The 17,495-nt window shown below is 33.5% G+C and overlaps 1 protein-coding gene across 1 annotated transcript; it reads left to right on the top strand.

Annotated features, from left to right (window-relative positions):
• Positions 1-313: 313 nt before the first annotated feature.
• LOC146537006 (dynein regulatory complex subunit 11) lies at positions 314-5,927 on the top strand. The gene is made up of 11 exons (XM_085189481.1): positions 314-625; positions 1,149-1,372; positions 1,723-1,936; positions 2,099-2,324; positions 2,410-2,602; positions 2,677-2,890; positions 3,123-3,426; positions 4,006-4,281; positions 4,479-4,703; positions 5,136-5,263; positions 5,808-5,927. The coding sequence occupies exons 1-11, from the start codon at positions 314-316 to the stop codon at positions 5,925-5,927; spliced, it is 2,436 nt and encodes an 811-aa protein (XP_085045607.1).
• Positions 5,928-17,495: the final 11,568 nt, after the last annotated feature.

The following is a 17,495-nucleotide window of genomic DNA, read 5'->3' as shown; positions in this document are numbered from 1 at the left end:
TACATAAAAAATGAAACAAATACATTACTACTTTCAAATCTGTCGGTTCAATCAGAATATTAATAGGTAAGGTTGACTTGGCAACCAACTAAAAATGCTGTTACAATGTTTGTTCGATAAAGCCGCGCATATTGTTAAAGATTAAACACAGTTCGTGTGTAAAAATTGTAGTTTTACTTGTATTAGTATAGTTATTACAATAATTTTAAATACAAAAATTAATAAGTTAATTGATAATTTTAATATTTATTAGTTATTTAATATCATTATTAATATTAATCTAATATTATAACAAGAATAACGTAAAAACAATATGTCCAACAAAACATATAACGATTTCTTATGTGAAACATCAGAATTAATAGTCGAAGCTACACAAGCAGATGAAGCGGTATTTGAAGCTGGTACCACCGAAAGGACAACATTTCAACCATTGCTCTCTGAATTGAGGGTGAGGTATACAGTACTACTTGCAAGATTGGATATTATATACGACCAAATACTGCAGCCTCAGAAGCGGTTGATTGTCAAAAGACTTCTGGAATCTTGCTTGGGGAGACTGCTAGAAATAAAGCACGATTTAGTTGAACTTCACTTATCTGATTACACTTATGATGATGATGAGGTAAGTAATTACAAAAAAATACGTGCTAATACTATTATATAACACGCACTTACCAGGGCAGGCACCGGGAACCTGGGAACCTAGTGGTAAGACACGCCGCTTTCATTAATATACTTCCGTGAAGCGTGAAGTTAAAAAAATACATATTAGTTTATTTTTTTTAAACATTTCATAATTTCGCTTTGTTACTTTATGAAATATATTTTCGTATTCGTCTAGTTAGTGCCTGCGTGTGGATTAAATTTTGTATATGAAATTTGCACCAGTTAACCCTAATATGTTTATCTAATATTTTGAGCACATATATGGTTTGAATGACAATATACGAGTAAAATAAGCTCTATAACAAAATTTCTAAATTTAATATTTACTAATTTGTTTTGAGGTCAATCCTGGCGCAAGGGGACAAGCGTTACTTAATACTAGGTTCACAGGTTCCCTCTGCCTACCCGCATATGCAACGAATACAGTGTAGTGCTAAAAAATATATCAAATCATAATTTATTATAATATTTTCTTCCAGTCACTTCAAAAACTTGGCGTCACACCTCACGAAGCAGAACCCTGTGTTCCTCAATATTTCATTCGGGAGAGAGAGGATGAAGTAGAGAAACGGAAAAACTTCATCACGGAAACTCTACGTAAACTTGGCTATGAACCGCCCAAACCAAGACCCTTAGTATTGACGGAGCAGCAAGCTGTCATAATCATTCAGAGCCATGAAAGAGCGAGACAAGGACGTTTGAGGTTATAGTTAAACATATTATGGTGAATTTTATGAAATACGAGATATGAGTAGATAAAATTGACAAAATTATTTAGACATTTTTTGTGCTAAAATTAGCGTTATATATATTGTAAATTGGTGGGATTGGAACCTATGTATACGTGCGACAATATTGCTACGAACCCAATACCAAAACAAAACCCAAAACCCAAAAAAAAATTGTATATAAATTTTATTTCATTTTAATTTATTGAAATGATTTCCAAATAATGAGAATATTAAAGCTTGTATATTTCTATACTTTACCATACTTTACGGAACGAGAAAAGCGTTTTTTTAAAATTCCATAATAAGTAAATATACATTACAGAGGCCAGTTTATGAAAGAAATACGCCTCCTAAAGGAAAAAGGTCGAGATCAAAAAGGTGAAATGTCAGCATCAGCAGCAACTGCCATACAAAGAGTTTGGCGAGGTTTCATTGCGAGGAGAGCGACAAGGAAGAGAAAACAACGAGAACAACTCCTGATTGGGATGGAGTTACCAGCATATACAGAGTCTGTAGCCAAGGCGAGGGCGGAAGAGGTTGTATTTCAAACAAACTTATGATACATATTTTATAAAATTATTAAAATTTAATAAGTTTTTTTATAATTTAAAGACTACTTATGTTAATAATAATATAAGTTTATGAGGGTGGATGCTTGCTCCACTTTCCCGTAGTAATACAACTTATTTAAACCAAAGGTAAAAAATATTCGGCGTTCTCTCCAAAAAGAACGTAATACAGAATATCAAGAGGCTCTAGTAAAACTGGAAGAACAACTTAAAGCACAACATGGTGTGAAAATAAATGAACGTATCGGTGACGAACTAAGAAGGTGGATTGCAGAATATTACGAAAGAACTGGGAAATTTCCGGATTTTCCATCAGAAGAGGGAGGAGGTAGCAGAGCAATGTACAGCAGACAAGGTGACGATAGGATTATAAAAATTAAGCAAATATTAAAATACAAAATTTAACCTACTAATAACTAATATAATAATATTATTTTTAGGAACTGGAATGAATAGTGACCTAAGTAAATCATCTCCTGTCTCTTCGAAAGATTCCAAAAAAAGTAAAGAAAGTAAGGACAAAAAAAATAACAAAGTTGAAGAAAATAAAAATAAAGATGAAGAAGCAAATTTAAAAAACTTTCAATGTACCAACTCATCCTTCTTAAAAGATATGGTTGATGCGAATGAAGAGTATGATTATTTTTTTAAATAACTGCCAGGACTTGCACCTATAAACAATTTAGAATATTTATTTTGTATTGTAGGTACGAAGATATATGGAAATTTAGGGATGATGAAATAATACAGCATGAAAAATACGACAAAGACATGATAGAACGAGAGAAAATGGTTGAATTAGAACAAGAAATAAGAAAAATTGTAGATGAATTGATGAGAAATGAGTTAGAACTTTTACAAGCCGCCTTTGATAGAGATAGAGCTCACAAAGGTAAAAAATCCAAGAAGCCACAAAAAAAAGTAAGATAAAATTAAGTTTATTAGATCAACATTGTTCTTAGGCCTATTTTATAAGTAATGTGAAATTTTTCAAGGTTTTAATCACACATTAAAGGTTCTTCCTTTAATGTGTGATTAAAACCTTGAAAAATTATTAAAAAAATATTAGGAATACAATTGAATATTCAGTATTATTTCGAGCGTCAACCTATTGCCGTTATCAATATTATAATTTATTTATTTTTAACTCCAGGTACGTCGAGGTGGTAAAAAAAGTAAAAAGAAAAAAGAGAAAGATTTAACACCCGACAGAACAACAGAATCCTTATTTGAGGAATTAGTTAGTAATGGAATCATTCGTCCATATCCATTTGTTCAAATAGACGACTTTATTGGTGAAAAGAGTTATGTTGGATCAGAATGGAGAAACCAGGGTCGGGAACCAAATCCTTGCCTGGGTGATATTCGCCAGCTTATAAAAGAATATTGCATACTTCCTCTTGGGACAGAAAGTATAAGGGCAAATATTCCTGTTGTCCGATCAGTACTTATTGCAGGTAACTAATAAACACATATACCTACCGAGGGTTCCGTATCAATTTTAGTATTGTACATTAACGGGAAGTACATATTATAAAAGTTGATAAATTTAAATTTACTCTATATTAAATAAAATTTCTATGCACTCAATTACAAATGTACCAGTATGTTTGTAATGATATATGAAAAACCTTTCTATATTTATATAAATTTTCATTTTTCGATTTTTTTTCTTTGTATTGTAAGTTTTCACTCCGTATACCCTACCATACACTGTAGGTCCACGGAAAGTGTTCTTATATTAATTAGATTTAAATTAAACGACGAATTGCATACAAAACGCAGCAAAAATTATGTATAACTACATACAAGGTAGCAAAGTGTAGCGTTGAATTCCGCCACTCCACACGAAGTCCCCAGGATTCTGTGGGAAATGGAGAACGAAATCCTCAATGAAAACGCAGAGTGTCTTATCACTAGGTTTTCAGGTGCTCTCCGTCTACCCGTTTTGTGTAAAGATTTTTATTAAAACATTTTCATCGATATCATACATAAAATAATATATTAATGAATTTAGCTTAATTTAAAATCATTAGGTCCTTCTGGAAGCGGCAAAAAAATGCTCATCCAAGCGATATGCAACGAAACAGGTGCTATGTTATTTGACTTAACTCCAGCAAACATTGTTGGAAAATATCCAGGAAAGTCAGGACTTATCATGTTAATACATCTCGTCATGAAAGTCTCGAGACTCCTTCAGCCATCTGTGATATGGATGGACGACGCTGAAAAGCCTTTTGTCAAAAAGATACCAAAGACAGATAAAACAGATCCGAAAAGACTGAAAAAGGACTTGGTGAAGATTATAAAAGGTATTCGTGTTTGGAATATTTTGTACTGCAAAAACATATATTTATGTATTTTTTTTTTTTTAGTTTCACGCTTTATCCCGCATTTAGCATATAGTATGTACGAAGACTTTGCTTTTGAATTCAAATTCTAGTTAAGATTTTGAGAGTTGTTTTTGTTTCTGCCGATTTGTAAACATAATATATAAAGATATTTACAGGGATATGTCCAGAAGACAGAGTATTATTTATTGGTACATCCAGAACTCCATGGGATGCTGAGCAAAAACTTTTATTTCAATGTTACGCGAAAGTCATACAAATACCACGAGCTGATTATGGAAGTATATCCTTAATGTGGCGAACTAAGCTGCACAAGGCTGGTGCTTTGTCTCCGAGATTAGAACTATCATGCTTATCGAGAGTTTCCGATTCGTATACAATAGGTCAGTTTTGTTTTTTTATTTTGGTAGTATGAAAATGTTTTTAAAATGTATATTTTAATATGCGTAAATAAATTTGATGTTGAGAGGCAGTCGTGGCTAATCGGCACAGTGTGTGATTGTAAACGTAGTAAGTGGGGGTTCGAATCTCACTCTAGGCAATGAATAATTATTTTATTCTCGGTCTGGTACCAGGACTAAGCGCAGCGTTGATTTCTGTCTCTCAATTCGCAAATGCCTTGAAAATTGAGCAGTGCGTGAACTTCCACTTAATACTACATTCCCTCTGCCTACTCTAGTACACGCGGGATACAGAGTGAAGGTAACACGCGATTTTTGTGATTTCAGATCCCACTAAGAGTTACCTTGCGGGTTACATTTGGTTCGGTCACACGATATTAATTATATTCATATTTTATCCTATTAACTTTTCAGGTAGTTTATTATCAGCATTGGATTCAGTGCTGACAACTAAGAGACGTCTTCAGTTGCGAATACGAGCACTCACCGCCCAAGAGATAGCTGTGCAATTGAGTGCCCTTGAACCTGTTTATGTAGAACATGTAAGTTTATTTAGAAGTAATTATTAAATGTAAATTTACTGTATGGTATGGGTTCCCTTCCCAATTTATTTATGATAATATACGAGTACCTAACGGGTTTATTTAACTTTACATATCAGTGAAGAAACACTAAGAAACACTCTTACATACAAATATAATTTGTATTTAAGAGTGAGAGTGTAAAAAAGAGCTAGTTAAAAACTATTAAAAACAAAACGTATAGTTTAAGTAACAAAAATATCTGAAGTTGAAAATGTAGAAATAACACAATTTAACGAAAGTTTATAAAGACAAGCTTAACCTTAAAAAAAGATTATTATAAATACTTCCTATCAAATGTAAGTGAGAATCGAATCTATGAACACAGTGTGTATAATCCATTTTTAACACTTTCACTATGGGATCTATTTTTGAGAACTTTCAGCTGGTACGGTTAAGGTCTTTTCTGCCTCATATTTTATACATATGTAGGCAACATGTGTAACACGCACCTCTACTAGTCTAGTGTCTCTCTTTTCTTTTTTTTGTATATTTAAATTTCCAGGACGCTGCTGCAGAATCTTGGTGGTTGAAAACACCCATGGAAAGGCGACGACAAAGAGTCTTGCAGAGACTTTTGGAATTGGAACAGGAGAATGAGGAACGTGCTGCTGCTGGAAAATAAATTAGTCTAGACTAGTAAACAACATTAACTATCACACAAAGGAGTCAATTAGTTAATGCCAGTTAATTATTTATTTTACTAAAAACCCCATGTGTGAGTAATTTTTTAACAATATAAAATAAATAGTATAGTTATTTTTTAAGAAAAATGGTACTTATGTTTTTTATAAAGTTGCCAGTTTATGCTTAAGAAGTTTTTTTTATAAATATATATCTAAAAATAGATTTTTTATTCCTCGCAATAAAGCGGAAATAGAAAAAGAAATATCATATCAGATATCCTGGGCCTATGCTTTCTATTTTCTTTCTTTTGTCTATTCCAACACTACGAACTTATAATTTTCGGATAACTTATATGCACATCATTTTTAACTCCGCTCCCTTTCAAAAAGGAAGGCAAAGGAACACGAAATCCCCGCAAAAGTTCCCTTACTTTATCGTTTCAAATCTTTAAAGTAAAAAGGTGCACTAAGAGGATACCCGCAAGTTTCCACGTGATAATTCTCACGGTTATTTTTTGGAATGAGGGAAATTAAAGGAAAATCCACTTGAAATTATGCATACGATTATAGACTTTATGCCTAAATAATAAAGTTCAATTTTTATTTACTTGTGACACAATCGAGGTCTGTATGTGTATGTGACTTGTAAAAATTACCCTCGAAGCGACAGAGCTTAATAAGATTTTAGTGGTACTGATTTAAAAGCTTGTTTTTTGTTCATTTTATTTGTACTTTTGTACGATAACGAACCACTGAGAAAAATATAATACATAAAATATTCTACTTTTAGGGTTCTGTACCTCAAAAGACAAAACGGAACCATTATAGGATAACTTTGTTGTCTGTGGTGTCTATCTATAAAGACCATTTATGTCAAGATCGTGTAGAAATATCACGTTGAAATTATTATTAAATATTCAGGTTCCTAAGAGTACTGAAAAGATCAAGATTCAATTAAAAGATACGAGCATTTATGCATCGTATTTGATGCGTTTTGTATGAAATCCACCGCGTAATAAAAACCTATAGGTATTTTTCGTGGACCTACAGGTATTTCTTCAAAAAAATATTGCATTTTAACGTTCTGTTAAAAGACAATATCTCGAAAATTGGTCTAGGATAGGCTAGATTCCCTCAGCCTACTGCTTCTATGGGCGTCATACAGCAAACAAAAATGAATTGTATACATTTATAACAACTAAATTTAATATATTTGTACCAACAATCTAAAGTAAAATCCACAATAAATTGACAAGAAAAACTCTTAACTATTTATAGAATACCCAACAATAGACACAAAAGGATACACAAAAAACTCCCAAGTTCATTCAAAGTACCGCACGGATTCTTTGCCTTTAGACCGAGCTGCCTTTGTAAAGCTCGTTCAATAGTTTTTTCCTTTTGATTTTCTGAAATAGGTAAATATCCAAATGCTAGTAAAGGTTTCTTTTGCTTATTTTAAAAAACTGCTGCAGTTTGTTTTTTAATTGAAAAATTATAATACACCAGAATGTTCTTATTTTGCTGTACAAAGATCTGCCTACAAGCTTTAGTGCATCACTTACGCTTGAAAATAAAAAAAAAAGATTATATTGGGATCTTTATATTTAGGCCAATATTGATTCAGGGGCACAATTGTGAGACTGTGAGCGCGACAGGTTGTGAGTTCGATTCCCACTTGAGAAAATGAAATATTTAATATGTTCATTTCCTCTGGTGACGAGGCAAAAGCGTTAAGTTCTGCTACTCAACACGTAAGACCTCCAGAATTCTGCGGAAAATGGGGAAGTGTCTTAATGGGAGCAGGGTGTCTTAATATTAGGTTCCAAGGTTCCCTCTGCCTACCTCGCTATGTGCGGGATACAGTGTGAAAAAAAATATATCAGACATCTTTAGTACTTAGCGGTTTTAAATTCAGATCTGTTTCTGATCAGCACTCACAAAACACACTCTAAACGGGAATCGAATTCACGACCATCATCTATATATATAAAAGGACTTGTCCTCACTGACTGAGGTAAGACGCACGCACAGCCGTAGCCGCTGTGCGTAGATACGTGAAATTTGGACAGATGTTTACTTTCGCAATTTGGACATCCACTAAGAAGGGATTTTGAAAAATTTTAACTCTAAAGGGGTGAAATAGGGGTTCAAAGTTTGTATGGAAAAAAATTTAAATCGGCACCGATTTTTATAAAATTTGAAATTTAGATTTTTAAAAGTATTTAATTGAACACGTGTTTCATCGTTTTCTAGAATTCTCCCCCTAAGAGTGCAAAAAAGGGGTTGAAAGTTTGTATGGAAAAATTCTTAAATCGCCACCGATTTTTATAAAATTTGAAATTTAGACTCTTAAAAATATTTCATTGAACACATGTTTCATGATTTATTAGAATTCACCCCTAAATAAGCTAGCGAAGCTGCGCGCGTCCGCTAGAATACAATAAAACCAGACTATTATACTAACAAAAAATAAATACAAATTTAAATGAAAATTTAAAATAAACACAGCAAAGGAATAACGTCCATTGAAAATTTTAATGTACCTATACAGCATGTACTAGATTCTTACCAGTACCAGTCCTAGTTACCGTGTTTCCCTTTGTGATACCGTGAAAGGTAGTTGTTTTGTTTCTTCTGATTCCCCTCGCCTTCGCTTTTCTAGTTATTTGACGCTGCATCGTTAATGCATGTTGCTTTTTGTCGATAGTCGGGGCAAATTGATAGTGCTGTTTGTAGGTGATTTGGAAATTGGCTTGTATGTATGTTTGTCCTCTTTTCTTTTAGCTTGACACCCCATGTATTAGCTAGAGTGTCAAGATCTTCATTTCCCTATCTTCCAGTTGGCATCCTTTTAGTGGCATTGTGTGTTGATTGGTGGAACTTAACGCCGCGCTTTCCTTTGACACCACAGCAAAGAAATGAAAATGCCAAATAATTAATTTCTGCAAATGGGAATCCAACTCATAATCTGTCAAGTTTACAGTCACACGTTTCTTCCCCTGTACCATGACTGGCATCCAAATGTAGCATGTACATATTGAGAAAGAATAAAAACAAACAAAAATAGTTATTTATATAAACCTATAATTGTATTGTCTTATCAGTATTAATTAGGACAATAATGACATATAGCCCGCCAAAGTCATAGATATAGTATATATATATATATATACATGTGAATAATTAATTTATTTTAACCACCCGGACAGATGTCAGTCGGGTTCCGTGTGGAAGTAAAGACCCGGTAACCGCAGCGTGTCTGTTCATACATGGATTGAATTGTTTGGAAGTTTTTGTAGAGCTTTTTCCATTTTATTTTTTATAAAAGGCCGAAATTCGAGGCTGTCGTGACATAGTGGACTATTGTGTTATTGTAAACCTGATGGTTGTCGGTTCGATTTCCACTTGGTGGAATGAAATATTTAATATTTTCATTTTTCGCTCTGGTAACGAGGCAAATGAACTGAGCATGAACTCCACGCAAAGTTATAGGCGATGGCTTCTATTACAAAAATAATTATTTATTATTTATAGATAAAGTTTCAGATATATAAAATGATCTTTGATCTTCGTTTGCTAGTTAAATAAATTGATAAGCAAAATTATACAAAAAAGTTATTCTATTTTAAATTCTTAAAAATATTTTCTCTTTCAGTAACTATAATTTTTATTTTTATTTAATTACATATTTTTTTAATTTATTTGAGATAACTTAAATATTTTTAGTAGCTTTTATCTTAAAAGACTTTTTTAGCAACATAAATAAATTGTAACAAGCATAATATAAGAATTTCCAAGTAGTTTGATAAAAACGTAGGGTTTAGTAGTAGTTGCTTGCTTGAAGCAAGTTCGTAATATTGCGGTTGACTAGTGGAATCCAACGCCGCCCCTTGTCTCGCTATGACGAGAAAAATAAAAACAATATATTCCCCTGAGTGGGGATAGAACTCACAACCACCATCATGCACAGACACTGTCGCACTGCTCCATAAATTTGAATATACATATGCTCATATTAATATAATATATTTATAAATATAATATACATGTAAATATATTAAATATTTGTAAAGTAATATAATTACTTTCACATATGAAAAGAGTTACCTTGATGTGTAAGAGCACAGTTCAACCTCAAATTAATTTCACGGCACAAATTACGTAGCCTATTAATTACGGTCCGTTTTCCTTTTTCGACTAATTCTTTATGCTTTTATTTTATCGTATTTAATTCACTTGTATGTAATTAATTTTATTTTCTTCTGACTGTAAGCATGAAGGTTTTGGGTTCGATTCTCATTCGTGGGAATAAATTATTGAGTTTCCCACTGAATAACGAAAATTCGATATAATGTAATGAAAATTGGACAGTGTATAGAGAACAGAGTGCCTAGGCCATAACGCAAAGGAAACTCTGCCTATCTTCCTATATATATATAGTGTAAAACTAAAATAACTTTATTTCTTGTATCACATCATTGATAGTGTATTTAGACCGGCTCGGTATAAAGTGGGGTAAAGTGGATAACAGAGTGTTATATCACTAGGTTCCCACTACCTAACTTGCCATATCCGGAATACAGCATGAAGCTGAAAAAAAGACTCACTATTCTTCTCACATTGACGACTACCATTATTATTAACATAAGGTTCTTCTGCAAAAGACCGTGCAAAATGGAGTAGGTTGAGTAGGAAGGCAGACCCTGGTGATAGCCGGGGTTAATGCCAGGAAGAAGCAGGCTCTTCTGCAAGATTTTGTATTCGAAGCAAATTGCTGATATAATTTCAAATAATTTAGTAAACTAATAAATAAATCTAATAAAATACAAACTGCCTATACAATCAAAATTAAGAGATGGTATCCAAAGTGTTTGTGGCCTATGAATATTCTATCCGTTCACAGTTTAACCTTCCTCTGTTTATCTGACTGGCCTAGGATCTAAATTATTGTGTTACCGTTACTTATATGGGATTGGCTACTTGGTAAATGTTAATTCTATATTATTTACTTCTTTAAATTAAAAGAAATATGTTAGAATAAAAAAGAGTGAGACGGAAAATACGACGGTTGTGGATTCAATTCCAACTCAAGCACTGTTGATCTGTTAACGAAGTTTGTCTCTTTACTTTAAGTTTAGCACAGCGTGAGTTCTGCCATTCAGCAGCAGTAATGTCCCAAGAATTTGACAGAAAGGACCATTTTTCACTAGGAAAGTCTATATAATAGAAAAGTGATCTTATAAGGGTTCTATTTTTACCTTTTGAGGTACGGAATCTTAAAAATATAAATTCCTGAATATCTGATAAATCAGTGAAAATTGCATTGAACATGAAATGGATAGGTGCGGAAGTCCTATACTCATAGGCCATTGATCTTATTATCCTATATATTTTTTAGCTCCACGCTGTGTACATGTAAAAATATTAATAGAAGTGAATGCTCATACCACAACGCGAGTACACCCGCCTCGTTATATTCGTATAGGCTATTCGGGTTCATAGAACATGAATTTTGTATTTCCTACTGGTGTTTGACTTGCTTACATTAGTTTCTAACTAAATGTGAATAATTGATGGATACGGTTCATTTTGACCAGCAAACATAGAACTGATTGGAGGGTGCGTGAGGTAACTACTAAATATACGAGTATAGTCTAAGAGCCATTTATCTAATACTTGTGTATTTGATATATTGCCTCTTAGACTATATGTATGTTTCTTTTCTTCACTTTTCCCATTTTACTTCATTGTAAGAACTGATTTGAGTTTGAGTAGTGAACTCCATAGTTGGACGCGTTTTTTTCACGCGCCCTCTAGGCTAGGCAGAGAGGACCGAGAAGGAAAGGAGAGGAGCGGGAAGGTTAGGACACTTCACTCTCTACTTTGTGCTCTAATCCAAAAATTCGAATTACATTTGGAATAACGTTTATATAGATAAAATAAGTAAATTATAAACATAGCAAACCCAACTGTGCAAACCTAATTATTGTACCTAGTTATCTTCAAGTTAATGCATAGTGGGAACCTGGGAACCTAGTATTAATACACTCCGTCCCCCATTTTCTCTGCAGCATTACGATGATAAAAGATATTACCTTTAATAAAATAACATATTAATTGTGACCCCCAAACTATTTGACCTCTTAGGGTCTTTTATCACACATATATTTTTCCAGCACAATAAAGCTGACTATAATTCCATGTTATAGCACATAATCTCAAACAGAACCGCCATATTTCGCAGCTTTGCCCTTGTCATGGGGAAGTCTTTAAGTAATAATTTTAAGATATACCATTTAACTTTGTATTGTTACTTTTATTTCAGTTTTAAGTTTTATTTCTTATTTCTTCACTAAAACCCGGCGTTGAGTACTATCACTCAACTCGCAATGTTTCCTGAATTATGTGGAAAGTAGGGAACGGAAGTGCCTTGATGGGAAAGGAGTATCTTAACACTAAGTTGTCTGTATACGAAAAAAAGCTTAAGTTTTTCGATAATTGTTTTTGTTGCCTTGTACAGTTGAGGATTTTATATACGATTTTTAAGACATTGCATATTAAGTGCAGAACTTAACGCCGCGTTAACGTAGCCATAAAAAAAAACGCACACCCTTCAATTCTTTTTTCAATTTTAAATATACTTTTACTGTTTTCATATTATAATCTGTGCATTATATATGCTGTGCTCTTATATACTGTGCATATATCTATATGCACAGTACACATAATATATTCTAACTATTTATAGTAAGATCCAGGATAGAGTATTAAGGTTAAGCCTAAGCTTAGTTTCATATCCTTGCATATGTGGGATTTCAGATAGAGCCTCAGTCTGGCAAATCAAAATCGATACAAGACAGGTGCGAGGTCTTATCGGACGGAAGGTTTAAATCTACTATGAAAGAGTAGGAAATGGACGAAATGGTCTTTTTATGTTGAATCTTTTAGATTTTGTGTTAGAATTCAATGAAATTATTGAATACCCAAAACGTTATATTTTGAATTAGGTTAGAAAGTGAAATGAGATGTTTTAACACTAGTTTCTGTTTAGGTTCTAGGCTAATTTGGAAATTAATAAATAAATCAAAACAGTTTGTATCCAAAATTTGGTGGAAAGTGGGGAAAGGAGTGTCCTAACACTAGGTTCCTTTTGCCCACCCTGCTGTGTACGCAACACAGCTTGAAGCTGATTTATTTAAATTATAACTAACGATATAATAATTATGTTCATTAACTTTAAAATTTTTAAAGTAATTATCTTTATTCTTTCTGCATTTTTATACTAAAGCTACTAAAGCCTACTAAAGTTAAATTATATGTAATTTTCAGGATTTTCTATGGAATGACGATGTATGAACAGGCTACGCGTATTGTAAAACGAAATTTTAAAAATATAAATATGGCTTATTTAGCTTTAATAATTTAAAATTTGTACTATTTATGTTGATACTTTTGTTATTTTTGTGTTTATTTAAATTAAAAAATAATAATAATAATTTGTAGTTTAAGACAAAAAGAAATCTAATATAAGTAGTTCAAACGAAAACAAAATAAATGATTAATATAATTAAGCCTTTTATTTATAATTAAGCATTTATTTAGTATGTTTAATATTAAAGGGAACCTAGTCATAAGATACTTAGTTATTTACATACTTCCGTTTCCCACTTCCTTACGAATTCTGCAGGATTTGCGTATTTAGTGGCGGCACTTAACGCCGCGCTTTGCCTCGTAGGCAGTAGGAGAAAATGAAAAAAATAAATATTTCATATCTTCGAGTAGGAATCAAACCCACGTGTAACACGGCAGTCAGACGACTGCGCCTCGGCACCAATATTGGCATAAAGATAGATAATATAGATAAAGTTCTTTAATCATCTTGATTCATTGAATGTTTGCTGATTCTAAAATAAATTCATTAACTGTATTGTATCTAAATCAAAGTTTTACTAAAAAATGCTTATATTTTTTCACTATATATATGGAAAAAGTAATAAAAATTTAAAAACAAGTGATACAAAGACCCAAGATTCATACGAGACGTAGACGTTTAAAAAAAAGGCAGAGGCAAAACATTTAGACCGTTTTCGCCATCTGCGCTATGATTTATCCTCCATGTTGTATGTACCGGGTAACGGTTTAGACGATAAATCAAAAACAACTTGCAAGTCTTTGCGTCGTAAATAAAGAATTTTGTCTTAGACCTACTCGTATGTATGCTATAAGGTTTGTTGTTTATTCTCAATTTTTACTCAATATGTGTATAATTTTTACTCAATATTGTAAAACTCAAAAGTTTGTTAATTTTGACCCGCTAATCTCAGGAACTACTAGTTCTAGTTCAAAATATATTTTTGTATTTGATAATTTAACGATTAACGTATTGTAATATAGTCTATAGGCTATAATCAGGCCAGAATAAATCTGGGAACCTATTGTTGTAATGTAGGACGTCCTCCAGCTAGATGGGGTGACTATGTTTACAAAGTTCCTGGCAATGGCTAGATGGGAAGAGCTGAAGATCGAACTCAGTGGCGTGCCATTATAGAGGCCTATGTCCAGCAGTGGAAGACGACAAGCTGATGATGATTGTTCTAACATTCAGTTCTTCATTTAGATGTTCCCCAGTTTCCTCCGAGTTTTTGAGGTATTGTGTCTTGAGTAGCGAAACACAGTGACGCACGTTTACCGGTGCAAGGAAACTCTAACCAATCTCGACCTGGAATCGAACCCACAATCGTCGCGTTTATAGGCGCACGATTATTTCTCTGCATCACACCTGCCTTTTATAGTTATTTCAAAGACGTAAATTTTATTATTCTGTTATACTCACTGTGCTTAAAAACAGGGTATTGATTTCTACCACTCAAGACATAACGTTAGAAGAAGCTGGCCGAAAAGTGGTAAACCGAAAGTCTCCACATCAGATTCTCTCTGCCTAGCCTAATATAAGCATATTCCTTAAAACATAATAAAAATATAATAAATCTTAAAAGTAAAATATTGTATAATAAATCATTTACTTCTACCAAAACGTTAAGATAATTAAGACAACACTTAGTAAAATTTCACAAATAACAAAATTTATAACCTCGTCCAAACAGATTAAATCGCGAAACGGACTCTTCGAATTGACAATACAAATTTACACGATTAAGAAAATTAAATTTTCCGCCTGTTCCAACTTGTCTGACAAATGAGTGGGCTTGACGGTACCCACCCGCCCTGAAACATCGTGGACAAAGTAGATTATAAATAAAGGACAACTTTTTAAATGATTTAGTCACTTTTGGGACAAGCTGAGTATGATAGATTTAGGGTCGTGAACATCATTTTAACCTTTGCTTATGCTAATATAATATGAGGTTCTTTGAGGCCAGTCGTGGCGGAGGGGTACGAGCGTGTGACTGTATACCTGATAGATTGTGTTCAATCCTTATACCAGCTTGATCCATTTGATCGCATAGAACGTAGAGCTGTTCGAATCCTTCGATGATCTGTGGAACGCTTGTCACTTTGGCTTTGCGTCTCTTCACTGTGCGTTCTCTGCCGCTTTTATCATGGGGGGGTGTTCTAGAGAACTGTTTGACCTATTACCTATATATGGCAGGTCACAATTTTAAATACCATCCACACTATCTGGATACGTAGCACTCCACTACTGTACGGTTTTGTAGGAACTTCCTTCCACGAGCCATGTAACTGTGGACTGGCCTACCTGCGTCAGTGTTTGCAGGTCAATATGATATGGATGACCTTTAAAAAGTGCGTGTGTTTCCACCTGAAAGGCCTGCAACGTGCATTCTTCCTTTCCTATCCTTTGTACCAGTGTCTGGTGTTACACGGAGTCGTGGGCGGCGGTGATCATTACCACTACCATTCTTTCCTTTGTGTTTTTCCACAAAAAAAGAGTAATTTAAATATTTTATATTTTAATTTCTTTGCTCTGTTGCCGATGCAAAGTGCGGCGTTTTGTTCCGCCACTCAATACGCAATTCAAACTCAAAACGCTCTAGTATTTAGTTGAAAGTGGAGAACAGATCTTCTTACAGGGAAACGGAGTCTCAACACTTGTTTCCAGTTTCCCGCTGCCTACCTGTATAATAATTCAGCGTAAAGCTAAAGAGACGCTATCAATAAAAATAAAATGTAACAAGCGGATAAGAATTTTCTCGAATAACTTAATTTACTGAAGCGCTTGGAAGGTCCTCAAAAGAAGCAGGTACGTTCAAATTTACATTTACATTACACTTCCAAAATATATAAGAAAATAATTTAAAACTTAAACGAAAAGCCACAGTAATAACTTAGCTAGTAATAAATCACAAATACCCTAACCTCGCTGTAAACAAGTCGTTAATAATTGCTCTAATCCCCAAATGTTTTATTCATATCTCCTGTAATCCGAACTAGCCTAATGAAAAGGGACACTGACACGTCAACGGCGGGACACTGTCACACCGACGTGACGTGCTTGACGGTAATTAGAAATTACTGTCCGTTTATCTAGTTTTGTATAGACTGACTGTTTGACTGATTTTATGAGAAACAGAAATTGGGGCCAGTTGGGGAGGAAAGGCACAAGTCAGTCAGTGACAAAGGCGACTGGTTGTGGGTTCGATCCCCACTCGAGAAAAAAAAATATTTATGTAAATTTCTGTTCTAATTTCTTCGCTCTGTTGTCGGAACAATGCGCGGCGTTCGGTTCCGGTATTCAACACGCAATTCCTCAAGCATTTGGTGGAAGATGGGGAATGGGGAACGTGAAGCTGTTTTTTTTTTATTTAATAAAATTTTAGACACAAGTGTGACAGACGCTAGTTAAAACTTATTAGGCTTGTTGTAGGCGTTAAATTTGATGTCTTGCTCATAGTTTCTACTTGAGAATATTGTTGGGAGTTAGCCGTTTTACAACTTATCTCTTAGAACCTCTCTATTAATATTGTCTGGAATATGGAAAACGCCTTTTGGGTTTATTGGAAGGGAACATCTTAATGGATATAAACTGACTAAGATAGTGTCGTGATAGAAAATTAAATTGTAAAAATTTTCATTTTGAAACAAAGCAAAAAAAGTATATACTACTTTTCTTTTCAGCGATTTGCATAGATAGCTTTATTTTTCAAGATTCAGGGATAATTTGAATAATGAATGTATTTAAATATGGATTAAAATTTAATCTTAGTCTTTTTTCTTTTTATTTTACATTTGAACGGAGCGTTTTAACAATAGGATCCCAGGTTCTCTCTTCGTATCCTGCTGCCTTCTATGTGCGGGATACAACGTGAAATTAATAAAAATAAAATAAATAAATATTATTAAAACTAGTCAAGTATAGTATCTACGTATACAAAACTTCTATTATTCCCAACTTCAAATTTCACCCTTTCTCTAACATGTCATAAGTTCTAGCTGACAATAATGAAATAGTAAAGAGGTAATCCATGTCGATTAATTAATAGATACATTTAAGTTCGTCCCCAAGAGACTGGCTTACCCTTTGACACGTCCCTTCAGAATACGATCCCTGGGGGCTGGAGGTGATTTGATTCTTACCCCATTCA

The sequence above is a fragment of the Heliconius melpomene genome, chromosome 8 (genome assembly GCF_056956725.1).
Source record: "Heliconius melpomene rosina isolate 202511_hmr_F chromosome 8, ASM5695672v1, whole genome shotgun sequence".
NCBI classification, from domain to species: Eukaryota; Metazoa; Arthropoda; class Insecta; order Lepidoptera; family Nymphalidae; genus Heliconius; species Heliconius melpomene.
Note: the sequence above shows the minus strand (reverse complement) of the source record. Positions and strands in the feature narration are given on the sequence as shown.